This window comes from Mus musculus, chromosome 14 (assembly GCF_000001635.26).
Source record: "Mus musculus strain C57BL/6J chromosome 14, GRCm38.p6 C57BL/6J".
NCBI classification, from domain to species: domain Eukaryota; kingdom Metazoa; phylum Chordata; class Mammalia; order Rodentia; family Muridae; genus Mus; species Mus musculus.
Window position 1 is genome coordinate 27,134,075 of NC_000080.6, and position 27,559 is coordinate 27,161,633.

The 27,559-nt window shown below is 47.1% G+C and overlaps 1 protein-coding gene across 4 annotated transcripts in view; it reads left to right on the plus strand.

Moving 5' to 3' along the window:
- Arhgef3 (Rho guanine nucleotide exchange factor (GEF) 3) overlaps nt 1-27,559 on the plus strand; it is a 289,456-nt gene that overhangs the window by 19,614 nt on the left and 242,283 nt on the right. For 3 of the 4 annotated variants that reach the window (XM_006519579.4, XM_006519575.3, XM_006519574.4), the window contains one exon: nt 18,888-18,981. In XM_006519579.4, the coding sequence (XP_006519642.1) occupies nt 18,938-18,981 (44 nt within the window). In that variant the 5' untranslated portion in view covers nt 18,888-18,937. Of the gene's footprint in view, nt 1-9,918; nt 10,057-18,887; nt 18,982-27,559 lie in introns of those variants that run through there. The other variant, NM_001289686.1, reaches the window with a different exon arrangement.

The following is a 27,559-nucleotide window of genomic DNA, read 5'->3' on the forward strand; positions in this document are numbered from 1 at the left end:
GTTGTGTTGCCTACTGTCTCACAGTAGACTTTTGTGGTACATGGTAGAGAATCCAAGTTCTAGCAGCAGCCACTACTGCCTTCTGATTTTGTTTAGAAGAAAGCTCTACTTTTTCTTAACTCTACTGGTAAGCCCTTCTTCTGGACTCATGGAAGTTCCAAACATGTCCTCCTTTCCGGTTTTCTGTGTGGCAAAATGCCCCATCTCTTAACTTCTCAAGACAGCCCCTTCTCGTGCTCAGTATTGGGCCCCAGTGTTTTGCCATGTAGCCCAGGCTAGCCTCAGTCAGACTTGTGGCAGTCGTCTGCTTCTGCCTCCTGAGTGCTGAGTTGTATATGTATCACCATACCTAGTCTCTTCCTCTGCTTTTCACTGGTCTCTTCTGCAGGTTGTCAGTGTAGTGACACCCAGACAGGCACATAGGATGTTCAGTAGTGCCTGGTACATATTCCTGCTCCATTACTGGGCATTTCCCCTTTCCTCTTCATTTTGCATTTTTAATGGGATATTGACTCAAGTACAGTTATCAAAATGAACTCATGGGAAGTGTTGGAAACCTTATATAAAATATAAGTGCTTTGTATGTAGTTTGTGTTGCAAAATGCTCTCAAACAACAGGCATTTATCTGAGGTCTGTTGGGTTATGGGATGAATTGGAGTCAGGTTCCTCCAAATGGTTCAGATAAGTGTCTAGGGTGTGGAAGAAACTGTGTTGTCAGGGGCATAAGGTGGGTTGACACAGAGATTGGCCTTTCTGTACACATGGTGTGGTGGTGTTTGGTCATGGCCAACAGAACTTTACCCTAAAAAAGTATTACTCAGCTATTCCTATGTCATGATATATATATATGAATAGCTGAGTTCTATTGTAGTGATGTTTCTTTTGTTGTGATAAGAATACCCTGACCAGAAGTAGCTTAGAGAAGAACACATTTATGTGGTTTACAATTCTAGGTTACTGCCCATTATTGTTGGGAAGTCAAGGCATGAACTAAATAATCATATCCACAGTTGAAGGAGACACATGTGTTCGGAACCTTGCTAGATTCCTAGTTTACTCTTACACAGTTTAGAGCCCAGCCTAGGGAATAGAGTCACCCACAGTGGACTGGATTTTCCTACATTAGGTAATCATACAGATAGTCTGCCACAGACAAGACTATGGCCAAACTGATCTAGGTAATTCCTCATTAAGCACCCTTCCAGGCAATTCTAGGCTGTGCCAGGTTGACAGTTAAAACTAATAAGCATAAGTCGTAAGTGTGAAAGGCAAATCTGTGACACTTCTGGAAAATCATGGAGAATATCTGGAATTGAGGCGGCACAGAAGGCTTTTGCTTTATTTTAAGGATTCTGGGGATTGAACCCAGGGCAATGCTTGCAATGCTAAGCATCCATTCTTACGCTGACCTATACATCCATGGCCTCATGGAAACAGATACCTTACACCATTTACAAAGGGCACTACTATAAAGAGAAAGGTATGAGTGAGGCTTCATTCAACTCAGGGACTCCAGGGCTTAGGAATTTAGCTTGGTGGGAGAACACATGTGTAGCCCTCCTGAGTTCCTAGGTTCCATCCCAGCACCAAATAGAAACAAAGAACTCTTCATTAAAAGATAACAACAGGGCTGGTGAGATGGCTCAGTGGTTAAGAGCGCCGACTGCTCTTCCAAAGGTCCTGAGTTCAAATCCCAGCAACCACATGGTGGCTCAAAACCATCCATAACGAAATCTGATGCCTTTTTCTGGAGTGTCTGAAGACAGCTACAGTGTACTTACATATAATAAATGAATAAATAAATAAACAAATAAACAAACACTTTAAAAAAAAGATAACAACAGTATGGGTAGGCTGGTGGCACACACCTTTAATCCCACCAGGCCCACAGATCCCTGTGAGTTCAATGCCAGTCTGGTTTATATAGCGAGTTCCAGGACAGCCAGAGCTACTTAGTGAGACTCTTATTTTAAAAACAACAGTGAGAGTCAAAGGGCAAATGGTAGTCTGGGAAGAGATCTGAAATGAACACACCAAACAAAGGACTCATATCCAGACTAGATTAAGAGCTTCTGTGAATGAATAATAGACAACCTAATTAAAAATAAGAAGAACTGAGCAAGTATTAATGCCAAAGGGGGAATGTCCGAATAATCAAAAAACAAACATGGAAAGAGTCCTGTCTGTTCATGAGCTCACCACAGCAGGCAGCAGTGAATAGCCAGCAGAATGATAACTTGATACAGACCCACACCAGGATATAGTTTAGACATGCAGCCAGTAGGAGTGCACGCTGGTTAAAACCACTTTGGAAGCTTGTATTGGAAATATGTGCCCAAGCGAAACATCTGCCTGCCTATGCTGCAGCAGCTCCTCTACCAGATGTGAACCAAGAGAAATGAGTAGGGGAGGCACCAAAAGGCTTACTCGCCAGTGTTCACAGCAGTTCTATTAATAATTGATCCCAAGCCGAGTGGTGGTCATCCACAACTTTAATCCCAGCACTCGGGAGGCAGAGGCAGGTGGATTGCTGAGTTTGAGGACAGCTTGGTCTACAGAGCAAGTTGTAGGACATCTGGGGCTCCACAGAGAAACCATGTCTCAAAAACAAACTAAAATAATTGACCCCAAATAGAAACTGTCTAAATGCTTATCCACGGCTGCATGGATATGCAGAATATGGGGTAGTATAGGGTAGAATATACTCAGCAATGAGAAAGAAAGAATTACTATACCAGAGATAAAACTCACATCACAGTACTGAGTGCATGAAGCCAGGGACAGAATCCGTGCTGTACAAATTCACATTTCAATACAAGCAACACTAATCATGCTTACAAGTAAGGCAGTGGTTACTTTGAGCACATCATTATTCTGGATGGATACAGAGAAGCCTGCTTTCTTTCTTTCTTTCTTTCTTTCTTTCTTTCTTTCTTTCTTTCTTTCTTTCTTTCTTTCTTTCTTTCTTCCTTCCTTCCTTCCTTCCTGCCTGCCTTCCTTCCTCTTTCTTTCTTTCTTTCTTTCTTTCTTTCTTTCTTTCTTTCTTTCTTTCTTTCTTTCTTTCTTTCTTTCTTTCTTTCTTTCTCTTTCTTTCCGTTCTCTCTCTCTCTCTCTCTCTCTCTCTCTCTCTCTCTCTTTCTTTCTTTCTTTTTTTTTTTGAAACAGGATTCCTCTTCATAGCCCTGGCTGTCCTGGAACTCACTCTGTAGACCAGGCTGGCCTTGAACTCAGAAATTTGCCTGCCTCTGCCTCCCAAGTGCTGGGATTAAAGGTGTGTGCCACCACGCCTGACAGAAGCCTTTTTTCTAAAGGCTGACAATGTTTCATATTTTGATTTGTGTGTGCATGCATGTGTACATGTATGTGTATGCATGAATGTGTATGTTTGTATGAGGCCAGGGATTAATACTGAGTGTCTTCCTCAATCTCTCTCCATTTTCTTTCTTTCTTTCTTTCTTTCTTTCTTTCTTTCTTTCTTTCTTTTCTTTCTTTCGTTTTTGGTTTTTTGAGCCATTTTCTTATTATCTGTTGAGATAATTTCTCTCTCTCTTACTGAACCTAGTGTTTGCCCATTCAGGTAGACTTGCTGACCAGCAAGTCTCAGAGACCCTCCTGTTCCCATCTCTTCAGTGCTGGGATTACAAGTGCATACATACTACCATGGCTGATTTTTCCTATGTGAGTTCTCAGAGATACTTTCTAGTTCCACCCATTTGCCTGCAAAATTCATGATGTTTTTGTTTTTACTAGCTGAGTAACATTCCATTGTGCAGATTACCATTTTCTGTATCCATTCTTCAGTTGAAGGACATCTAGATTGTTTCCAGTTTCTGGCTATTCATAAATAAGCTGGATGGGACCTTAGATTCTTATGCTTAAGGGAATACTTTCCCAATTGATCAGTCTCTGCAGACCTCCTATTGATTGGATTGATAATTATATGAGGATATATAGGAGTGCTATTGAGTTGTACACCTAAAATTTGTGGCATGTTGCAAGCTTCTACTTTATTGGTATGTGCATTGGAAAGGAGATTTTACAAAAGCCTTTGGTTAGAGTCTTTGGAAGAGGGCTGGGGGTATGACATCCAGAAGGAAAGGCAGGCTGGAGGGAAGGTGGCTTCCTACTATGGTACCTGCCCTCACCTAGGCACAGGCATCGGAGATTGCTTCTGAGTGTCCCTTCCTATCCTCATCCACCTGTCCTTGTGTCCTGTACCAACTGAGCTCTAACTGCTATGGGTCCCTGGAAGGATCTTACCTGGAGATGAGGAGGAAGGAAGCATCCCCCAGTTTTTGAGCCTGTTTATAGAGGTGCTTCTAGAGTTTTCTGCCCTTAGGTTTCCCATGGTGACCTAACCTAGATGGGGTGGGAGTTGCCTGGTGGCCATCTTTATACAAAGCCGGGAATGGCATGTAAAGATGGTAGTGGGAGATACCTCTCTCAGGTAGGTGGCCTGGGGCAGCCCTGTCAGTTTTCTGGGGCAGATTCCAGGTTGAGTAGACTCTAGGGCCAGGCACGGGGTTTGTATTTTGTGGCATCTGACATGTGCTCAGGTGCTCTTGCTCCGTGTGTTTCTGACCAGGAAAGGGACACAGTCCTTCCAGCCCATGTGCCCACTGCTACAGGATGCAAAGAATGCCCTGGTTGTGGATTGGAAGTCGTCATCGTCTATGTGCTTGTGACCTGCAACACAAAAGTTCTAATGTATCTTTCCTAGAAAAGGTGAGGATCTGTAGGGATCAAGAGCGTAGGACCTAGAGCCAGAGCCCGGTATGTGACTCGAAGGCTGGAATGTGCACTATGAGGAGAGGAGGCAATAGAATAAGGGGCCATACACTGGCCTATGGCCTAGGGGAAGCCACACCTCAGCTTCTCACTTGGATGATAGAGGATACTGTTGATGGGATGGGGATAGTATTAACTCACACTTCATTGCTCTGTGTATAGAGTGGGATGACTGCCTTCCGTTGGCATGGCGACGATGGGGAGATGCTGAAGGGTGCTAATGCTCAGAGACACGGGACTAGTGAAAAGGAGTGAGTCTAATGGGCCCAGTGAGCATGCGTGGGAGCCTCAGCGCCTGATGGGCCCAGTGAGCATGCGTAGGAGGCTCTTACAGCCCCTCTGTAGAGCACAGCGAAGGTTCGCTGGCATCATAATTATTTAGTTATCTAGTTTTCCCCATAGTTATTAAATTTAAAACAAAATGTAATATTTGAAAAGTGTGTTTTAAATTCACTTGGGGACCCAACCTGAACTGAGCTGATAGATAATTTACGTATGAGGCAGAAACGGCCCTAACCGCAGCAGTATTTACACACCTGTGAGGATTGTGCCCCTCATACACATACTTCGTGTTACCTTTTCAAAGTGCAACAGTTCTGGAATGTTTCCAATTCCTAGTGGCAGGAAGAGGCGCCAGTGGATCTGTCTTCCATGACGGATGCTCCAGGTGGCTATTTCTACTGCTTCTTTTGCTTATAAAAGGATGCTGCAGTCACTGTCCTTCATAGACATGGGGCTTCTGGGTCAAAGAGCATACATATTTAAAATTTGGCATCTATTGATAGGGTTGTCTTTCAAAGCCATGAGTGAAGTTGCCATTTCCACCAGTGGCGTTTGACAGTAAATTTATTGCCAGTCACTCACAGTGTAACTTGAGCTATGGTAACCTTTAGTGAGAGCCTTGGAGGATTTCATTTCCTTCTGTTCAGCCCAGACATGTGCAGATAAACATGCTACTCCCTTGTTGCCCAGAATCCATGGCTGCTTGTGTAGTTCATGGCCATCCATAGCTATGACCCCTAGGCCTGTGTTCATGCTCCTTGCTACAAAGCTTTCAATCTTTTCTTTCTAGTCTGCTCTTAGCCTATCTTTCCAGCCTCTCTCTGACTCTCTGGCTTTCCCCCTCCTATGAAACTTAAACCTCATAACAACATCAATGTCCTTGACCACCACCAACCAGTCCCCATGCCTCAGACCTCCGTCCCTCTCCCATGTTACCTTCTCTGCTCTGAGGAAGCAGCAGATGTAGCTTGGTTCTAGATATTATGTCACCAGAGACCTGAGATAAGATGACTCATGGCTGGGGAGGCGGAGAAGGAGAGGGAACAGTACTTAGAGAGAGGAATCAACCTGAAGGAAGGTCCTAAGGCAAGCTTGAAGGGAACATTGGTATCTTTAGAACTCTGGGGAACCCTTGCAGAGTCAAAGCCCTAGAGTTACATGGCTGGCGGGCTCAGACTTCACACACCCATGGGTCACAGTGGAGAAGGTGTTAGTGGTAGGGATGGAGGGTGGGGTGGGGGTAGAAGGAGAAGGATCAGACCTTGGGCCCAGCAGAGTGGACTAACAGCTAAGACAGAAGAGGTTAAAGTATCTCCCAGGTCTCTGGGGTCGACGTCTGAGTGGACAGAGGTGTTGTTACTGGAGCACAAGACTCAGCAGATAAAGGTAGAAAGAGCCACATGATTGGATTTCTGGGTTCAAATCCCATTGTCAGCACTTGTTGGCAGCAGCACCTTTGTAGGGCTATGATGCCAGCGGCCAAGGAGCTGCATGTGGCGGGTGTCAGGTCTGTGAGGTCACCCTTACTTCTTCAGACCTGAAATTGCCTCTTAAGGCATCGGCTTCCCAGCTCTCCTGTCAGGATGCCGAGGTCCTCAACTCAAGGTCCAGTCAGTAGAGCCCGGGACACTTTGTATTTCTGAAAATTCCCCTGGTGAGTCCAGCTGCTCAGAACTGTGTGCTCTGGTGGAGGGCAGGAGGCTCTGGCTTCCCACCCAGGACTGGGTAAAGCAACTACTGTACATCCTTGGGTTTCTCACAGATAAACCCAGCAAGCTGCCTCCATCCCAGGAGGACAAAGAAGTGCAGATGCTCAGACAAGACAGGCTTGCTGCTTAGGCCATTCGGTGTCCGGTCATATAGGCTCTGAACGCTGACTCTGAAATCCTGTGACTGTCATGGAAACACAAGGCTCTTATCCTCAAACCACATGCTCCGGCATGTCACCCATGCTGGGTGAGGTCGATTTCCTTGGTGCCAGGTCACCAGGTGAGGCTTTTAGGTGGTGGCAGGAATCGAAAGGCCTGGGTTGTCCTGATCTCTTGTGTCTCTCTTCTATCACCAGTGATAACCCAAGGAAGGGTAAGTATCTTTATCATAGCGAACACTCTGACAGTGTGGCATCCTCATCCCCATTGTTTTAGTTTGCGGTCCTTTTCTCTTGGGAGGACAGCTCTTACCATGCCTCAGCTCGTCTATCTTAGCAGAGAATGGGGCTGAAGTGTCAGGCTTTGCCCCCAGAACTATTTATATATTTCCATGGCCTGCCTTTTGTTGGAGACAAAAGAATGACTATAACCTGACAGAAAGGCCCTGCAAGTTTTCAGTAGCTTCTGTGGAAACTGTGGTGTTGGATATCTGTGCCTATCTGCCTAGTGAGAAGAGCCCATCACGTGGGAGAGGTAACCCCCTAGCTGAGTCTCCTCACAGCAGGGGAAGGGCTGGCAATTGGCACAACAAGGCTGAGGCTGGGTGTGGCTGGCAGCTTCTCTGTACACTCCTCTCCACCCCCCACCCCCCATCTCCTGTGTTGTTTCTTCTGTGAATTGAATCTTTTGGGATCTGGAATTCTGGAGGGTGTCTTGCAAAGCTGATCCAAACCTAGGAGCCTGGAGTCAGGGGAGAGAAGAGAGTTTGTAGAAGGCAGGTGGGGGGTGTGGTCGGGGGAGGTGTCTGGAAAGAAGCCCGAGTATACCTCCAGCAACCCAGCAGGAAGGAGCTGAAGCACTCAAGAGGTACATGGAAGGTTACTCGCTGACTGGATGGGATGCTGGTTTTCAGCCTCTGGAGATCTCCATGCCTGTACAGTCTTGCCTTCGGGGTGGGTCTGTAATGTTTCCTCACAAGGTAATTTTTTTTTTTTTAAATCTGCCTTCTTCTCACCCTGCTGTGTGCACAGCCTAGATGCTTGGGAAAGCTTCCCGGGCTGCCACGCAGGCCCTTAACTAGCCAGCCACCCTAGCCTTGGTCAGTCCATCGGAGGTCCCATGCCAGGCAAATAGGAGGGAGGTGGGACTTGCTCACCAGCGAGCCTGCAGTGAGCTGTGTGGTAGCCTGCCTGGAAGTCACTTTGTCTTCTCATGTTTGTTCTGGAAGGAGGAAGGGACCCTAGCTCTAGGTGAGGCACTGTGGTGGGTTCTCACAAAACCCCCACAAGTTTGAGTCCTTTATAGTACCCTTTTCCAGTTGGAGAAACTGAGGCACAGAAAAGTCCTTTCCTAGGTCTCATAGCCGCTAGGTGGGGGAAACGGAGTTAGAGTTCTGGGAATCCAACTTTAGAACCTAAGGCCTCCCTTGATAGTATAGGTGACTTAGTAACCATGTCAGCCATAAACTCATGTCACCCTGGAGTTCTGGGAGCATGGGCTTGGAGTCCTCTTGCATCTTATGGTCCTCTGGTAGTTAATATGCAAACTAAATTAGAAGCTAAAAGGAAAACGACAGAGGAATAACCATTTAGTCTACTTAGTGAGTGTATGCTCTGGAAAGGGCAGACGAGAAGGATAGTGAGGTTCCTTAAGCTCGTCACCCCCCCCCCCCGTTGCCCAGCTAATGGCCGAGTCCAGTATGCACATGTGGGAGTTACAGCTGTGCTGCTTCCCTTCCCTTTCCCTTTTATTGCCCCCCACACCCCCAGTTTACTTGGGCATATGGTCTCCTCCTTGCCAGTCCCTTGGGAGGGATGCCATTGGGGAGCAACTCTTCTACCCTAGCGGAGCATGGGGCTCATGTCCTCCTGCCTTTCCCTCCCTGTTCCCTCTTCCTTTTTTCTCTTCCCCTTTTGTGAATATTGTGACACGTTATGTAGTTAGCCTGCTCTGGAATCCTCCTGCCTCAGCTTCTACACCTGGCTCCTGTTATCTTCTAATTCTGATGACAGATGTGATTTGGTACTGCAGGCACAGCCACCCGCTTCATCACCTTTTCATGGGGAGATCCCAGGGTAATTTTAGACTCCGTAGGATTTCCCCCACTATCTTCATTATGTGCCAGGCAGTGTTAGAAGGATATAGCTGCTCCTTCCCTTAGCATCATCTTTCTTAGCTGACACTTGAGGGTCAGAGTACAGGGATGGCACTAACATGCAGCCAGAGGGTTGTTCTAGGAGACTCAGCTGTCAGAACCTATGAATTGTTAGAGCTTTGGGAGGTTTGGTCATTCCATGGCGCTGTCCAGTTATGGTGGCCGCACAGGCCAGAATCTGTTTCTTTCTCTGAAAGGTGAGGGTTACGGTGTCCATCTCACTGGCCATTTGGATGACCTCATTCATGGGGTGAAGGTCCTGGGTGAGTCTTGGTCATCCATTACTTGGGAGGCAGAAGCAGGCAAATCTCTGAGTTTGAGGCCAGTCTGGTCTACAGAGAGAGAGTTCTGGGATAGCCAGAGCTACACAGAGAAACCCTCTCTCAAAAGGGGGGGTGGTGTAGAGAGCTCACCTGTTTGTGGCATTTTAAAGTAGTTTTTTTTTTTTTTTTTTTTTTTTTTCTGCTCAAGGGATGCTGCCCAAATGTACTTGCCCTTACACATAGTAATTGGCAATGAGGCAGACTGGGCTGCCATTCTGGAGCTGAGTGAATTCCGGAGTGGGATGTGCCAGCTCTGTGACGCTCATTCCAGTAGATGCCCTGGTAGGCGAAGGGTCAGGTCAGCAACTTTGCCTTGTCAGGGGATCCAGTTTTAAAGCTTCAATTTGAAAAAATGATCACGAGAGCATTTAGTAGCCATTTTGCATGACCCTTGAGGGTTCCTCTGTTCCTGTCATTTCCGGTGGGGACTTTGGAGACAGGGGATGAGTGTGCTTGGCTTTCAGGGCAATGTGTTTCTTCTTGTTGTCATTGGCTCCTCAGTGCCTGCGTCCGCGTCTGTGAGGAGATGGGTTTTTGCTGCGCATGCTGCTGAAGGAGCTCTGGAGGCCTCGGCGGGCACTGGGCACAGGAGAGAGCCCGGCACCACTGCCAGTGGCGATGTGGAAGAGGACAGCAATGGTACTGGTCCTCGGGCCCCTGGGCAGCCTATGTCCCTTCCCACAAATGGACTTGTCTTGAGAGCGTCCCGCTCATAGCAGTCAGCACAGGGCAGGAAACCCTAGACCTGTTTCCACTTACTTGAGTATCTCACTTCCTCCCCACTTTGGGTCTCCCATGGCTTTATAAGCCACCAGTGTGTTTCCTGTCCACCGAGAAAAATGTACTGAATGTCCACTGAGGACAGGATGAGGGACCTTGAGAGAATCAGGCAGACAGTAATGGCTTTACATAGCTCAAGGCTTTTCTAGGTGTTTGTTGATGTTGCATTGAAACTTTTTATTTGCTTATTTATTTTAGAGTTGGGGGTCTCATTATATTGCCCAGGCTGGTCTAGAATTTCTTGGTTCGTACAATCATCCTGTGTCACTCTCCTGGCATAGCTAGAATTACAGCTCGTTGCCACCATGCTTGGGTTTTCATTTTTTTTCTTCAGGATGCTCAGACTTGAACCCGAGGACCTTGCACCTCTAACCCTGGAATCACCTACCCTTTAACATTACATTATTTACTGTGTGTGTGTGTGTGTGTGTGTGTGTGTGTGTGTGTGTGTGTATGTGTGTGTGTTCCATGGCATGAATGCATGTTGGGAAGGGAGGATGGCATGTAGGAGTTGGCTCCTCTTCCACCCATGTGGGTCCCAGGGATTAAAACTTCAGGTCATCCACTTTGCTAGAAAGTGCCTTTACCAGCTGAGGTATTCCAGCAGTCCTGGGAATGTTTTATAGAGCAGGAACTTTCTCAAGTAAACCATGGGGGAGATGAGAAGCCCTGGATAAAACAGAAGTACCTTTTGGACTGAAGAAGGGCAGCCTGGGGCCAGCACGAGTGGGTCAATGGTGGCTTCCTTCCCAAGCCCTCTTGTCTTGGGATCTGGGATTGGCTCCTTTCACTTGAGGTCTGAACTGACCCGATCTCCACCCGAGCCTCCGTAAACAAGCACGTGATGGAAGTAGGGCCCACAGAGTCAGGCTTCAGACACCCAGAGAAAACTGGGAAGGTCCCTCTGTGTGCAGCTAAGCTCTCAGGAGGGCCCTGAGGCTGCCTGGCAGAGCCGAGTTGGAAGTGCTTGCTGGAGCATGTGTGATAATTGCCCTGGATCTGGTTCAGCATTGCAGCATCTGGATACTGTATGTGGAAACTCAGTGCCCCAGGCCCTTGTATCTGTAGCTCTCTCCTCTCTCTGGCGGGGTGGCAGCTTATGGGCCTACAGGTCCTGTATTTTGTATCTCTTCCACTTCTTTTCCTGAGATTCTGGGGTGGTCAGATCCCCACCAGGGCTGTTTTGTTTTTCCAGCTGTAGCAGCTGTGTGGCATCCTCCGTTAGACGGGAGAACACACAGTTCCCGGATATTTCCCATCTGTTCACCAAGCATTGTGCTCATCTGAGTGTGCTTGGTCAGGGAATCCCCCCTCCCCCATGCAGGTGGGGAGACACCGGTTCACACTGGTGGGATTAGGGTGAGGGGAGAGATGTCAGGGGTATGAGGAGGGCCCTCTGGTGAGACCCAGGGGGTGGGTGTGGCAGGTTGAGTTTACATCAGGCAGCTGTGTATCCTCTGCCTTCTCCCCAGAGGGGCCCCAGCTTGTTGGACTTCCAGGCTCTTACATACCCATCAAAGCTGCACACACACACACAGTGTCTCTCCAAGGTGACATCTATGACTCAGGCTGGCTTGGTCTTCTCCACCTTGTCCCTGTGGATCTCTCCTCAACTGTTATGTCACACTGTGCTGGCATGCTCAGCGCCTTTTCTTCTGGGGCTGGGGATGGAACTCGGGCCCTTGTACATACCAGGCAAGAGCTATACCTTTAGTCTTTGGTGTTTTGTTTCTATTCATTTTTTTATGCCAAGTCTCACTGTGTAGCTCAGGTTGGCTTTGAATTTGTAATCCTCCTGCCTCTATCACCATACCAAGCTAGTCAATGCTTTTAAAAACAAATCAAAACAAAAAACAAAAACGTGGGAAATCATTGAAAAGATTCTAAAATCATTAGTGACCCTGAGGCCTGCCATCACTTTCATCAGCTCCCTGTCCTGAATCCCATCTCAGAGGCAGATATTCAAAACAGCACTGGGTACCAGGGAGATGGCTGGTGGGCAAAGTGCTTTCCCCACAACTGCGAGGAGTAGGTTTGAATCCTTGACGCCCATGTAGATGCTGATGGGTGTGTTAGGACAACAGACCCAAAACTAGGGAGAAAGAGGGGGGTGAGGGGGAGGGGGGAGGGGGAGAGGGAGAGGGAGAGGGAGAGGGAGAGAGAGATGGGATTCCTAGAACAACTGGTTAGAAGAGCTGATTCAGCAAACTCTGGGTCCAAGTGAGATATTTTGTTTATTTGTTTTTGTTTGTTTGTTTTGAGGCAGGGTCTCTCTGTGTAACCCTGGCTGTCTTGAAACTCACTCTCTAGACCAGGCTGTCCTAGAACTTAGAGATAAGCCTGCCTCTGTTTCCTGGATGTTGGGATTAAAGGCGTGCACTGCCACCACCATCTGGCTGAGATCTTGTCTTGATATATAATGTGGAGATAATCAAGGAAGGCACCCAGCATCAACCTACCAGTGGGTACCACATACATGTGTATACATATGTATGCATACATGCAAACACATAAAAACATGCATGCACAGCACACACGTATACACATGTAAACCTTTTTAAAAACAACGAAGCTGGCTTTGGCATTGTCTGTCTTCTTTCCCCATCCCAGTTCTGAGCGTTGTACTCACAGCATGGCAACGCTCTGTATCCCCAGTCCCAAGGATTTGTTTCTTCTAAGTGTTAGACATATTTGCGAACACACAGTGCATGCTTGAGATTGTTAGATGGCCAGCTTTTGGGGACAGGTGGAAAAAAGGTAGCCATGAGTTAGAGTATATTCTGGTTTCCTTGGATTAAATTCTCACCATGACTGGTTTCAGGGCACCAGCCTGGCCTGACTGAGCATGGCTGAAAGGAAACACGTGGTATGTGCCTCTGCCTTGAAGTGGCATGTGTTGTCTCCAGTGCACAAAACAGGCTTTTGGGGCAGGAGGATTGCTGTGAGTCCAGACTGAGTCTGGGTTACCCTACGTCATGAGTTCTAGTCTAGTCTAGGCTATAGAGTGAAACTCTATCTTGGAAAACCAAAAGCAAAATACATGAAAAAAGAGAAAGAAACCTAAGTTTGCCAGAAGTTCCCAAAGCCATCCTGTGCCCTCTTCCAGGCATTGTCCACTCCTCCAAAGCTGCAGGCCTTCCTGGGTTACGTCTCTCATCACATCCCGCGGAAATGCACCTGAGTCTGTTTCCTTGCTTTCACTGTCGCTCTGTCCTCCATCCTGGGCTGTCCTCATTCGCTCCGTGCCCTGCTGATGGGTGGGGTTGCTAGTCATTTCCTCCTCTCATCCTCGAGAGTCTGTGTGCTCCTGGGTCGTAAGCATTTTTTGTGTATCCGTGAAGATGCTCTAGGCAGCCCATCGTGGGAAATCCAAAGATGGTCAGTGGGTACTTGGATAGAGTACCATGCTGCCACCGATGCCCTGCTGGGTCCCTGTGATGCTGAGTTGTGTTCGGACACTAGCTGAGAAGCAGGTCTTGATGGACGGGAACGCCCAGGTTTAAGCCTGTCATCAGCTTTGCTGGCCTCTGTGTGCGCCTCTGTGATGGGCAGCTACGGTCTGGCTTGTTATCACTGCTTCAGTTTAGTGTCCGTAGATGTCCTTGAGGGATGTGACCTTGCTTTTTAGCAGTGGCTCTGGATTATCCTTCTTGGCTGTTGAGGAGGTGAGGTCATCTGGGGCAGGTGGCTTGGGACCTTGTGGTTCTAGGCCAAATTGTCCAATAAGCCTTTATCTCTGACTTTGGCTCTAGGCCTGAGGCGGGTAGACCACAGGGAGAAATGTATCGAGTTTTCTCCCCTCTCTCCAATAAGAGCCTGGAGGACAAACCCTGACTGTTTGTTGTTGATAAGTTTTTATAAAGTGCCTAGCAGAAGACACAGGAGGTTTACTTGTCTCTTTGAGGGGGTTGGTCCATTTCTGAGATCCACAAATGAGGAGGTCATGTTTGATGAAGAGTCTTGATTTGTTACTTGTATATTTATGAAACCTACTGGGCTCTAGAAACTGATTGCATGGACTTTTTTTTTTCTTTCTTCCACGTTCCTTTCTTCTTCTTGTGGAAACAAGGTCTTGCCACGCATAAGCCAGACTATACCAGAGCTCACGATCCTCCTGCTTCAGCCTCTCAAGTGCTAGGTTCCAAGTGTGGGTCACTATAACTAAGAACTTGGGAGGGTGAGGCAGGAGGATTACTGTGAGTCCACACCCAGTCTGGGTTATGCCATGCTGTGAGTTCTAGTCTAGTCTAGGCTACAGGGTGAGTTTCCATCCCCCCAAAAAACCAGAAGCAAAATACACACAAAAGAGAAAGATACTTAAATTTGCCAGAAGTCCCCAAACCCCATCCTGTGCCCTCTTCCAGGCTTTGTCTACTCCTCCAACCGCTGACGCGATACCTAAGAGGTTGGGACAGTTGGAACCGCCTCTGCCTCTCTGAAAACCGACTGAACAGGTGTCCTCAGCTGGAGTTGTTGCACATCATCGCTTTCCTCTTGATGAGCCTTTGTGCAGTGTCCGGGTTGAGGCTTGTGGTGTCTTACACAAGACCCTCTAAAACAGCCATTCTTAACCTGGGAGTCATGGCCCATTCGGGGGTCGAATGGCCCTTTCTCAGAAGTCGCCTAAGACCATCTGCATATCAGATATTTACATTGTGATACATAACAATAGCAAAATTACCATTATGAAGTAGTGTCGAAAATAATTTTATGCTTACAGTTTCATAGCATGAGGAGCTGTATTAAAGGGTTGCAGCATTAGGAAGGTTGAGAACCACTGTCCTCAGAGATGCCCTTGACTTAGAAGGACTTGGTTTTCCGAGACAGGGTTTCTCTGTGTAGCCCTGGCTGTCCTGGAACTCACTTTGTAGACCAGGCTGGCCTTGAACTCAGAAATCCGCCTGCCTCTGCTGGGATTAAAGGCGTGCACGACCACAGCCGGCTGGAAGGACTTGTAATACTTGAGAGTAGGTGACCTTAGGTGGCAAGAGGGGACTTTGTAGATGTTAGGTTAAGGATCTTCCCATTGGGCAAATTGTCCTGAATTAGGATCATCCCAGTGACAGAGGAAGTTGTGTGTGTCGGGGGGGGGGGGGGGGGGGGCAGTGTCCAAGATTGAGAAGTGACACTTTGAGCTGAGGGAGGAACGAAAGATCTGAAGATGGAGAAAGATGAGCTGAGGGGTCCTTCCAGGTCAGCCTCTGGAAGCAGGAAATGCAAGAGAAAGATAGAGCCCTAGTGCTTTCGGAAGTAGTACAGTCTTGTTGGAGGACACACTTTGTGGTGGGATGAATATGCTTGGGCCAGGGAGTGGCACTATTAGGAGGTGTGCCTTGTCGGGGTAGGTGCGTCACAGTGGGCGTAGGCTATAATACCCTAGTCCTAGCTGCCTGAAAGTCAGTCTCCCACTAGCAGCCTTCAGATGAAGATGTAGAACTCTCAGCTCCTCCTGCACCATGCCTGCCTGGATGCTGCTATGCTCCCACCCTGAAGATAATGGACTGAACCTCTGAATCTGTAAGCCAGCCCCAATTAATGGTTGTCCTTTATAAGATTTGCCTTGGTCACAGTGTCTGTTCACAACAGTAAAACCATAACTAAGACACATTTGTTACTTAGTTTGTGTAAAATACTGCTTGGAAAAGTGCTACTGAGAACTTTCCAGAATACATCCTGTACTGAGTGTATATAGTGACTTGATGTTGCCACAGTCTCCCAAGATGCTCCAATAGCAGCAGTCTGAGTTCTGGTTGCTCTATGTTCTCACCAGCATCTGTGCCTACTGGGAGTAGACATTTTTAAGGGACAAAACAGCAGGACCTCATGGCCAGTGGACACAGTGGTGCCACAGGTACAGGAGGCCAGTGCTTAGGAAATGCCAGTACGTACAGATTGCAGGCAGCTGGGGAGAGGAATGAGGGCGTGGTCACACTAAATTCCTCTTCCAGAGCAGTAGCTGTGATGGCCGACTACTGATGACCCTGGGATTGACCCAGAACTTTCCATCTGAAGAGTCAGAACAGCACAGACCTCATCTTTGTCTTGCTCTCACTAACCAAGGCGAGTGGTGAGGAAAAGCCCAGGCTGGGTATAGTCTGTGAGAATTGCTATCACCTGAGAGCGGGTCTCAGCCTCCTGGAGCTCTGTGTGTATCCTCTGTAATGCTGGTGATCCTGGCTCCCCTGGGGCTATGGGCAGATGCCTGTGAGAACCAAGGTTACTGCCTTAGGCAATGGTAGTGGCTATGCTTATCACCAACAGAGGCGTGAAGTGAGGTGTGAGATAAGTTCCTTTTACAGGAATTGGTAATTCTGGGCTCATTGTCCATTAGTTCATTCATTCCTTCATGATCAAGCTATACACTATATATATGTAACATATAGTATATAATACAATGGCAAGGATTGCAGACTCCTAAGGTCGTGCTCATTATTTGTAATTTAGTATTTGTGATCTGGGTGACCATTTCTAGGTCTTCCTTATGAACTTTTTTTTTTTTAAATTTTGGGGGGCAGGGTGGGGGACGGGAGTGTTCATCTCAGGGATGCTAAGTACACCCTCTGCCATTGCCAGGCATCCCCTCTTCCCACCCCCAGTTTCCTGATTCCTAGGGTGAGTCAGTAGCAGTGCCTTCCTACTCGGTCTTGTGTAAGAATACCATGTTGGAACCTGGTCCGTGACACCCCTCAGTGCTGAGGTAGAAATTCTTGCACTGTCCTCAGGTACAAGCTGATGGCTTCCAAATGGCTCCGTGGGGGTGTACTTATAATATGAACACTTGGGAATTGAAGGCCCAAGGTTTAGAAGTTCATGGTTCTGCAAGCTACATAGTAAGTTGGAAGCCAGCTTAGTTTACAGGGAGGTGGGGACCCTTTCTCAAAACAAAAACCTGAAAGGCAACAGAACACTTTGTAATCCTGGGTCAAGCTAGCCACTGCTCCCAGGTGCCCTCTCACAGTTTAGTGGGGGGTGGGGGGTTTGTTGGACTCTCATTGAGGATGAGTGAGAGGGTCCTGTGCTTTGTGCAGAAGGGGTTGCTATTGAGCCATCTTGGCTTCCAGACTTGGGGTGGGATGAGACAATCCTAGCCACAGAGTGACCCAGATGTGAGCGGTTGATATTTCCCTCCTGCTTTGCAACCGCATTGCCAAGGCACCCCCGGAACTTTGTACTCAGGCCCCGCTTCTTTCCCTCTCCTTTTGCAGGATCGACGGCTGTCAGTAGGTCATTAAGCTCTCCTTACTCCTGCCCCACCCCCCAGAATGCACAGGCGGCAGCTGATGAAGTTAGCTCTGATGGAAGCCAGATCAGTGGCCCTAGACAGGGATCCAGATGCTAAAAATATCTCGTGGCCTGCTCTTTACAAGTTAAATGAAAGACCAGCATGGGAGGCAGGGGCTGGGGAATCTCTCTAACACTGGGTCTGGCTGGCTGGGGCAGGCATCCTAGGAATCTAGTCCTTCTCACCTGGATCAGAGCCAGTCAGATGATGTTTAACCTGGGAGACGGTCAGAGCCACGTGGACCAGATGGGGGGACGATAAGTCAGAGAACTGCAGGCCTTTGAGGATCAGTGGTCAAGGTGGTTGTAGCAGCAGTGCTGGGTGTACATGTGGCAGCAGACTAGCCCATCGTGGGTGACCAGCATTACCCTTGATCCCTGTCTAGGAGGCACTGGGTTGGAAGTGAACACATTATTCCTAAAAACTGACCTTCTAGAGTGGAAGGTGACTGCTCTTTTTAGTGTAACACCCAATGAAGTAGCTGGTTTCTGTCTAGAGGCATGCCTGTGAAGAGAATCTTTCTTGTGATGTTAACCACAGTCTTCTTGGTGAGGAATGCGGGAGCCTAGGAGTATGGCTGATGTTCCCCTGGGGCAGATGCTCCCAGAGGGAAGAGGAGGAAGGATCTTCCTAGGCACCCGGGATATTCTCCCTGTTCCTCCTCGTCTCTTCCTCTGTCTCTCACTAGCCTCTGTTACTCCTGAGTACTTCAACTCGGATCTTCGATGTAGGCATCATGAGCTTTGAGGGGTCCAGTACCATTATAAGGAGTCGTTTTTGTGACAACTTTAGATATCATCCATGCTCCTTGTTCTGTGCCAGGTGACCTACGTAATAGTCTAGGAAGATATCACAAGGATGCCAGGGAAAGTAATGCCTGAGAACTCAGATATATTATTATTCCTTTTGGAAACTAGGATGTTTTAATTTTTTTCAGATTGTGGAATATCTGCATATCTGTAATGAGATATCTTGGAGAGGGGGCACAGCTCTAAACACAGAGTTTATCTTTCATATATACCTTATGCACATAGCCCAAAGTTACCTTTATGCAATATTTTAAACATTAATTTCACGACTAATGCAATGTTTCCTGGTCTAGAATGTTTTACTTGGGGTCTTGTTAGTGTTCTGAAAGTTTTAGATCTTGGAGCACTTTAGAGTTTGGATTTTTTTGATTTAGAGATTTTTAATTTGAGATTGTAGAAGAAAGGATGGATTTGAAGGGGTCCAGGGTAGTATTTGGTCTGGTTTAATGTGGCCCTCTTGGTGTGTGTAAATGATGCTCATTTGACTTATTTAAGTCCTGATTTATTTGGTGTAGAGGAACAGGTTTCTGTGACATTTCCCTTCATATGTGTCATTGTACTTTATTCTAACCCATCCCCCTGGTCCCTTTGTTTTTCAGGGAAGAAGATCTGGGCCTGGCACGCTGAGTTTGCAGAGCGTTTCACAGTAATGAATCAGTGCATTTACAGGGGAATGGAAGAGCACAAGGAAAGGTAACAGCTAAGGAAAAAGTGTCCACCGATTCGATTCGATACAGTGTCGCCTTCTCCTTGCCTGTTTATGTTGGTAGAGAGAGACCCAGAAGAATCTGGAAGTTGCAAGGGGCTAGGTGGTAGAGTGTTTTCCCAGCATGCATCAGGATCTGGGCTTGACCCTCTGCCTACCAAACATGCATTTCCTTTCACATCTCCAGTTTGATCCACCAGAGGAGAGAAACCGTTGTTAAATATGAAGGATTTTTTTTTTCAGCCCTAGAAGAGCTGCGATCAATAGGAACAATGTGGTATAAAGTGTGTCTTGGTGCAAAACTGTGGGTGTTCATCCCCAGACACAGCCCCACCTGCTCAGAACATCGTGTTTATGAGTGGTCAGTCTCTCAGAAGCAAGAGGGAGGGACACTAAGCTCTTTTGAGCCATTTCTCCCTCCCTCCCTCCTTCTTTCTCTCTCTCTCTTCCCTTCCCTTCTCTCTCTCTCTTTCTCTCTTTCTAAATAATAATTTTTTCATTTTAGAAATTAAATAATTAATAAAATTAATTATTTAATTAATATTAATAATTAATAAAGAAATTAAATTAAATAATAAGGGAAATAATTTTAATTCTCAGTCCTGAACCCCTTCCTGTTCTTTCATATGGTCAGTGCAGTCGATGCTTATCCTTTATATAATATCTACATGGGTGACAGATGTAGTCCTTCCAGAACTTTTTCTGGGTATCTAGGTATATAGAAGGAGGGTCATCCTTTCATTTCTTCTCCTTTGTTCTTGTTGTTGTTATTATTGATGGTGGTGGTGGTGGTGGTGGTGGTGGTGGGGTGTGTGTGTGTGTGTGTGTGTGTGTGTGTGTGTATGTGTCTCACACAGGTATTCGGAAGCCAGAGGTTGGGTGTCTTCCTTATCTCTACCTTATCTATTGAGGCAAGGTCTCTCATTTGAACCCAGAGCTTGCAGACTCACCCAGTCTCCATACCCAGTTTGCTCCAGGGACTCTTGTTCAGCCTCCCATGTGTAGAGGTTATATAGGTGGGCTGCCATGCCTGCTTGGTGTATGTGTGGGCTCTGGGGACTCAATCTCAGGTCCTCACATTTGGGCAGCAAACTGTTTTACCCGACCATGGGTCCATCCTCCCAGCCCTCCATTTCTTCTTTTTAAAATGCATGTTGTGCTGGCTGACCTATTTTATAACCCTTTAAAACATTTAATGATGTATCCAATAATGCTTTTGAGGCAGCCTGTGTCAGTCTCCTTTGTTTTCACTGCATACCAAGCATGAGGAGTGCCTATCTCACTGATTGCTGAGCCAGCTTATGATGGTTAGACTGGTTCTGGCTTTTGTTGGGATGTGTGCTGCGGTATATTCCTTTGGGCACGCAAGCTAATGGTTCTCTGTGGTGGTTACCAAGGAGAAGAGTCGCTGGATCATCCTAACACACACTTGAGAATCTGATAAACATGATCAGATCACTCTCTAAAGAGCACAGTTTGACTTGCCAATGGGGTACCAGGTTTCCTGTTTGCCCATCTCCTGTTCATCTCAGACCTGTTCTTTAATTTTTGCTGTCTGCTGGGTGGACAGCATACCTCTCTGGGGTTGTAATTTCTTCTCCTCCTTCCTCTGAGGGGAGTTCATCTTGGGACTGTTGCTTGGTTTCATCTCCTGGTGATACCCATAAGCTTCTGTACTCACAGGGAGCAACCTCTCCAGAGACACAGGGCTCCAGCAGCATACCTGGGCTGTAGAGGCAACTTTGCTTTCTCTCCTGAAGAGCATCCAGGCTGCTGTCCCAGGGGTCTGGGGTGGAAGCAGCTGCCTCTTTTTTGGCTCTCTGAAGGATTTTGAAGAGCCTGGGGTTAAATTTCATGACTTCAGGTAGATTTCTTCATCTGCCCAACAGCAGCACCAGCAACAGGCTGAGTGTATGCGGCCGGTCAATCCTCTCCGTGCATCTGTCGACCTACCTCTCTGCTTTGGTCCTCACAGGGGCTCTAGAAGGAATGAGCAGTGCTCTTCTCCCTATTTTGTAGGCATGGGTGACAGATGAGACCTCATTCAAAAGCTCCAGCCCCTGGAGCAAAAAGGAAAAGTGTGATAATTTGGTCTCCTCTTGGAGACTCGGCTCCTAACTGGTGCTCTCGTGTTATGTAGTAACTGAGCCACACTGGCTTAGAGGTGAGCTCTCTGCTCTCCCGTGGGACATGCCTTGGAGTCAGCGTGCCCTGTTTGCAGTTGCTTCAGCCACTTACAGCTGTTGCTCTGTGGCTCTTCTCTGAGAGGAGAGAGCTCTGAGGAGCATTTGGTCCTGGGCTTTTGTACCTCTGGTACCTCTGCTCGCTCTGTGTACTTTTGAGATCAGAGACTTCACCTGAGCTCACCCAGGCACTCCTGTGGATGGATTTCCCAAGCTGAGCATCTTCGTTGTGGGAAAGTGAATATATTTCGCTAGAAGGAATGAGTCTGTAGGGATGGAGTGGGGAGGAAGTGTTTTGCTTGTCCTTGGTAAACCTAACTCGTCACTCTGCCCTAAAATGTTTCATTTTAGAGTTCATTCAAAGATTAAGAAATTCCAGACGGGGTTGAATATGTAGCTCATTGTACATTGCCTAGTGTGTGTGAAGGTCCAGCTTCCACCCTCAGTACCACACAAACCAGTACATAGCTGAATATATAAGTAAAAGATGCGCAGGTGGAGTACAATTTCAGATGCCTTCCTAAGTTGCCCTTTCTTACATATTTTAAAGACATAAAAATTTGGGGGGGGGCTGGCTGGCTGGCTTAATGGTTAGAAACACGTACTGCTCTTGCAGAAGACCCCAGTCCAGTTCCTAGGACCTGTGCTGACTCATATCTACCTGTCACCCTAACTCTAGAGGGTCTGACACCCTCTTTAGCTTTCACAGGCACCTGCACTCACATGTAAATACTGCTCCCCTCTCATTTAAAAAACTGAATCTTTAAAAAACACACGGAGCTGGAAGAAATCCTAGATTTACTGCTTTCATGCCTTATTACCAATTCAGCACACAGCCTAATATTGAGGAAATAATTTTCCAGATTCCAGCTGCAGGAGCAGATCCCTGAGGTCTGACTAACTGTGGCTCTTTCCACAGCATCAAAGCTACCTCTCGTGGGATTAGCCGGTCCCAGAAGCCTGATCCCTCTTATTTCACAACTAGCGCTTATTATCTGAAGTCCCTGGGGGAGAACTAGCCCATCACTAGTTTGAGTTGTTGAGTCATCCCGTGGGCATTTATTGTATATCACTAAGTGTACTAGAAGCAAAAGATAGATAAAATCGGCACTCTCAGAGAATTGAGAGTTGAGTTGGGATGAGGAGCGGTTGCATACTTGGTGAACATGGGTCAGTGGAAAGGCCCTATTTATTTATTTATTTATTTATTTTTGTAGGTCAGTGGAAAACACGATTGTACACATCCCCTGTCTTAAGGTTGCTATTGCTATGATGAAACACCATGACCAAAGAGGAAGGAAAGGGCTTATTCAGCTTATACTTCCACTGTACTGTATCATCAAAAGATCAGGGCAGGAACCTGGAGCCAGGAGCTGATGCAGAGGCTGTGTGTGTGTGTGTGTGTGTGTGTGTGTGTATTGGGGGTGCTGCTTACTGGTTTGCTCAACCTGTTTTCTTATAGAATCCAGAACCACCAGCCCGTGGGTGGCCCCATCCACACTCGGCTGGGCCCTTTTCACTCTAGTCACTAAGAAAAGTGCCCTCCTTAGCTTGCCCTACAGCCCAGTCTTCTGGATGCATTTCCTCAGTTGACTCTCAGATGACTCTAGCTTGCACGATGCAGGACTACAGTCTGGCCTGGGACCAGCCTGCTTTGTGAGGACAGGGCCTTCCCAGCTGGCTACGTGGTTCTCCGCATAGTACAGTTTGGCTCCTGAGATCTATGGACATCTCGTCCGTCTTTTAACCAAGCAACTTTATTACAAAAACACCTATTCTCACAGTACTTATGGCCATCCTCTCCAGTTCCTTCCTCTTCTTGATGCCAACTGATCTGCTAGGGGCCCAAGATCATAAGTTTTCTATGCGATAAAACCCCAGCGAGTGAAGTTTCCTGCTGCACACAGTGACTATGACCAGATATTATTTCGTTGTGAGAGTTTCTGACGTTCCCTCGGGTACAAAGAGAATTCCGAGGAGGAAAATCCTTGTCCTTTCTATCAATTCTTCCCATGAAATGGGCTTGTAATGAGAACGTCAGTCATGCTGAGGAACTGCAAAGTTCAAGTTCATTCATTCGCTCACTCACTCATCAGTCCACACTCCATTACCCAGCAAGCCTTGGCACTGAAGGGAAATACCCAAGGAAGGGCATTCCGTTCCTTGCCCAGTTTCTACTCAGAGGTTGTATACATATGTAATTTCTTCAAAATCAAGTACTCTCTGGCTTATCTATTATGGGACAGTTGCTGCTTGGTGCCCTAGGATACTCATGAATATCAGTATTCAGTGATGTTCAGGTCTCTTACATTCAGGCAGGCTGTCTGCGAAGAAGGCAGATAACCTTCTACATCTCTCTAATCATCTCTTGCTTACCTGTATGAGGCAATGAAACAGAAATATTATATAGTTGGTAGTCTACTGTATTCTTTAAGGAGTAATGACAAAAGTCAGGGGCCAGTCCTGATGGTGCTGACCCATAATACCAGGATATAGGAGGCTGAGGCACACAATTGAACATCCAAGGCCTCCCTAGTCTACATTGGGAGTTTAAGGCCAGTCTAGGCAACTTAGCCGGAGACCTTGACTTAAAATAAAAAATTAAAGGAGACCTGGGGTTACAAAGAAAGCTCAGAGGTAGAGCACTCATATAGTGTGTGAGACCCTAGGGTCAAGCTCTAGTATTTCAGGTTAATTAAAAATATATTATCTTTATATGTGTGCATGTTTTCCTGCATGTAGGTATGGGCATCACATATTGTGACTGACATGTGGGTGTTAGGGTCCTTTGTAAGAACAGACAGTGCTATTAACCATTGGGCTGCCACTGTAGCCCCCAGGCTCTTGCAGTCTGAAGGAAAAGGTTTTTGAGTTCTAGGCCAGTCTCTGCTGCATAGAACGAGTTTGTCTCAAAAACCAAGCAAATACACAAACTGTTATGCTCTGCATTACACAGAATCTGTAGGACCCACTGACAGTGAGCCACTCCTGTGCACTCGCTTTGTTAGGCATTCCTCTCTTGGAAGGAAGGGCCTTGTGTGCTGCAGTGAGCCCTGCTGTGTAGCCCAGGGCACTCCTGTTTCAGCTGTTGGACAGATTACATCTGATACCCTACGCTTAGGGACAGCTTTGGTGGGCTGACTTGGCTGAGGAGCAGTAATATATAGGTGGTTCCAGGAAGAGCTTGGTCCCACATTGAGATTGTTCCCAGAGTGGGCCCCAGAGCCCTGTAACCATTCCTCATCCTGCTAGCTGTTGGCCACTATCTTTTCACTGTTCCACTTCTCAGCTGCCATCTCATCATTAGCCCTGAGCTGTCTTTATTCATTGGTTTTTATTAGCTCTTTGTTTACTACTTAAAGGGCAACATGGAACCTGTTCAACTTTCCTCAAGTCTCTAGGGTTCAGCGATGACTTTCACAAGCTGGAAAGTGACAGCTAAGAGTTTGCAACTCCTTCTTTCATGACCTTCAGTGAGACACCTCACCTCTTACCTTCCCCTCCCCAGCATTTCCAAGCAGCTCCTTAGAAAATTGTTTCCTCCTTACAGTAATAGGACTGTAAAGAGGGGAAAAAATGGAGTCTTTCACCAAACGTGTTTGGCTAAGTGCTGATTTAAGTTCAGTTAAGTAGGTGCTTCATGCAGGCCTTGTCAGAGCCTATTAAAAGATCAGATTGCATGGCAGGGTTTCTAAATAGAGGTTTGTGTTGTATGCAACCCCCGGCCACCCCCAGTCAGCTGTTGGACAGATCACTTCTGATACTCAGGGTCTACTCAGTTCAAATATGTGGTCAGGGCAGGAGACAAGTGTGTGTTTTATAGATGAGGAACCAAGCAAGGCCTATCAAGGTGAAGGCAAAGCTGGGCTGTGGATTTAAGGCCCAGACCCAGGCTTCTGAAGCTCAAGATCAGTTTTCTTGTATTTTTTTTCCCACCACACAAAAATATAGCTAACCTTGTTGTGGCCAAAGACAGGATTTGGAACAGTGTTTTAGAAGCTGTCCTGTGGAACGTGGTAGCCCAGTGTTCAGAAACCCAGGCAGAGAGATCAGTTGAGCCCGTGAGTTTGACAATGCAGAGACCCCCATCTTAACAGACAACCGGCAATAGTAACTCATCTCTCCAGCTGTTAAGAAACAAACTCTTGCCCCTTCCTTCCCCATGTCTTTCAGTGGCTAATTTCTACAGAGCCTTATCTGTTGAGGTGGGAGCCTCTGGAGAGGCTCTGTGTATTCATTGGCTCCAGACCTCCTAGCAAACCAGGGAAGTGTATATCATTCACCTCCATTTTCCAGGAGAGGGAAAGGAATCCTTAAGTACCTGCTCCAAAGTCAGTGGTAATTCTAGGTCTTAGACTGAGATGTCCTGAGGCATGGAAGCCCTCCACACGCATGCCTCTTGTCTTTCTTGGACTCTCTCTTTCCTCCCTCTCTGCAGAATGGGCTGCAGCTACTGAGGTTGTCCCAGGCGTGGAGTCCTATAATTTTGAGATGCAGAGGTATGTGTTTAATGCCATTAGGAGAGCTTTAGCCAGATGCTTAGAGTTCCAGGTAGTTATCCTTTCACTGGGCGGCCTGCTGCCAGGGTGGTGTCGGGCGATGATGACAGTTCTTACTCAGTTGCTGAAGTTTCCTAAGTCCCTCTCTGTTGTTGTGATAAACACAGTGGTCAAACACAACTCGGGGAGGAAAGGGCTTTATTTCAGCATATGCTTTAGATCATAGTCCATCACTGAGGGGAGATAGAGAAGGGACTCAAGCAGGATCCATAGCAGAAACCATGGCTTGCTCACTGGCTCATGCTCAGCTAGCTTTCTTATATAGCCCAACTCTACCTGTTTAGGGAATGTTGCCACCCACAGTGAGCTGGGCCCTTCCACATCAGTGACCGATCAAGACAATCTCACAGGAATGGCCAGAGGCCAGCTGCTTTAGGAAATTCCTCAACCGAGGGTCCAGGTGTCTCTATGTTTTGACAATAAAAACTAACTTGTACACCCTGCCTGTCCATGAGAGGAGGTAATGGTGAGACACCATCCCACAAGCTGATATGTGAGTTCGGTATGCTAAGAAGTGGTTAACTTGTCTCCTGCATACTTGATTGGCGTATAGAATGATATAGTACATGGCTCTAGGCTGTTATCCATCCATAAACCCATTCTGCCAACACTCAGAGCCAAGAAGGAACTGTCTAAGTGCCTAGCCTCTGCTCCACCTTCAAGGATATCACTGATTAGTAATTCAGATCCCTGCCAGGCACGAAGCTCTGTCAGGTTTTCTGGGATCACAACGTGATGGATTTGGCCTTCATGGTGCTTGTAGTCTAAGAGGAGGTGGGTAAGAGGCAGAGAGATGCAGAGAGAGCTTACTAGAGAACTCCCCAGTGTCATTTGTGTTTCTGTTTCTCTTAATATGCATTTTTTTAAAGGACAGTGTGAACGTCCTTAGTAAGTGCTGGAAAGGGCTTCAATGGTGTCGTGCAGTGATATCTTCACACTGAGAATATATCTCATGCAGGGCAGAGGTAGGAGAAGAATATCTCAGAGGCGCTTGAGCCTGGCCCACACTCATCTGGCAAAGGTGACACTTAGTAGCCACTGCCCTAAGGTAGTGGCACTTGTCCGCATACCTGCCCACTCAGGGTGGAGGCCATGTGCGTCACGTAGATCTGCCTCCTGGGGAATCTGATAGAAATTTCCTGCCAGACGGGAGTGGAACAGTTTCTCTGGAGGTAAATTGGCTTTTCCAACCACATGATCCAAGCACTGGGCTCACTGAGCTGTGGCAGGGTAACATGCAGATAGCTAAACCCTCCCTTGCTGAGGTGCCCGGGCATGATGAGGGTAAGGCTCGTCTGTGTAAGTCACCAAATGCTGGCTTTCTCTAAGATGATGGGTACAGTGCATGGAACGATAGCTTTTTCTCCTTTTCATGTTCAGAACAGGTTTGTTTTGAATATTGGAAGTGTGTCTACCGGGATGGTTCCCACTCGTCCTGAATCAGAGGCTTTTAGTGCCGCTCCTCCTGGAGAAGCATCTTCCTGTCAGCCTTGCTTTTCTACTGTAGGCTGACATAGTACAGTACAGCAACCAACACACAAGACTACCATTGTGCACGGCTAAAGACCATGGTGATGGTACAGCCTCCTGAGCATTTCAAATTCACAAAGTAGGATAGGGATCTGCACCAAGCAACTTTCTTCTTGTATTTCTTCTTGTGTTTCCTCTTCGAATCTTCTGGAAAGGGGTGGGAGCCATGTTCTCATAGGGAGGTCATTACTGCCAGAAAAGCTGTTTCTGTTTTTAATGTGATGGTCGTAGTTTTACTATACTTTCCCTGTCACTTGTGGTTTTGTTCTGTGATTGTCATATGGATGGGTTTA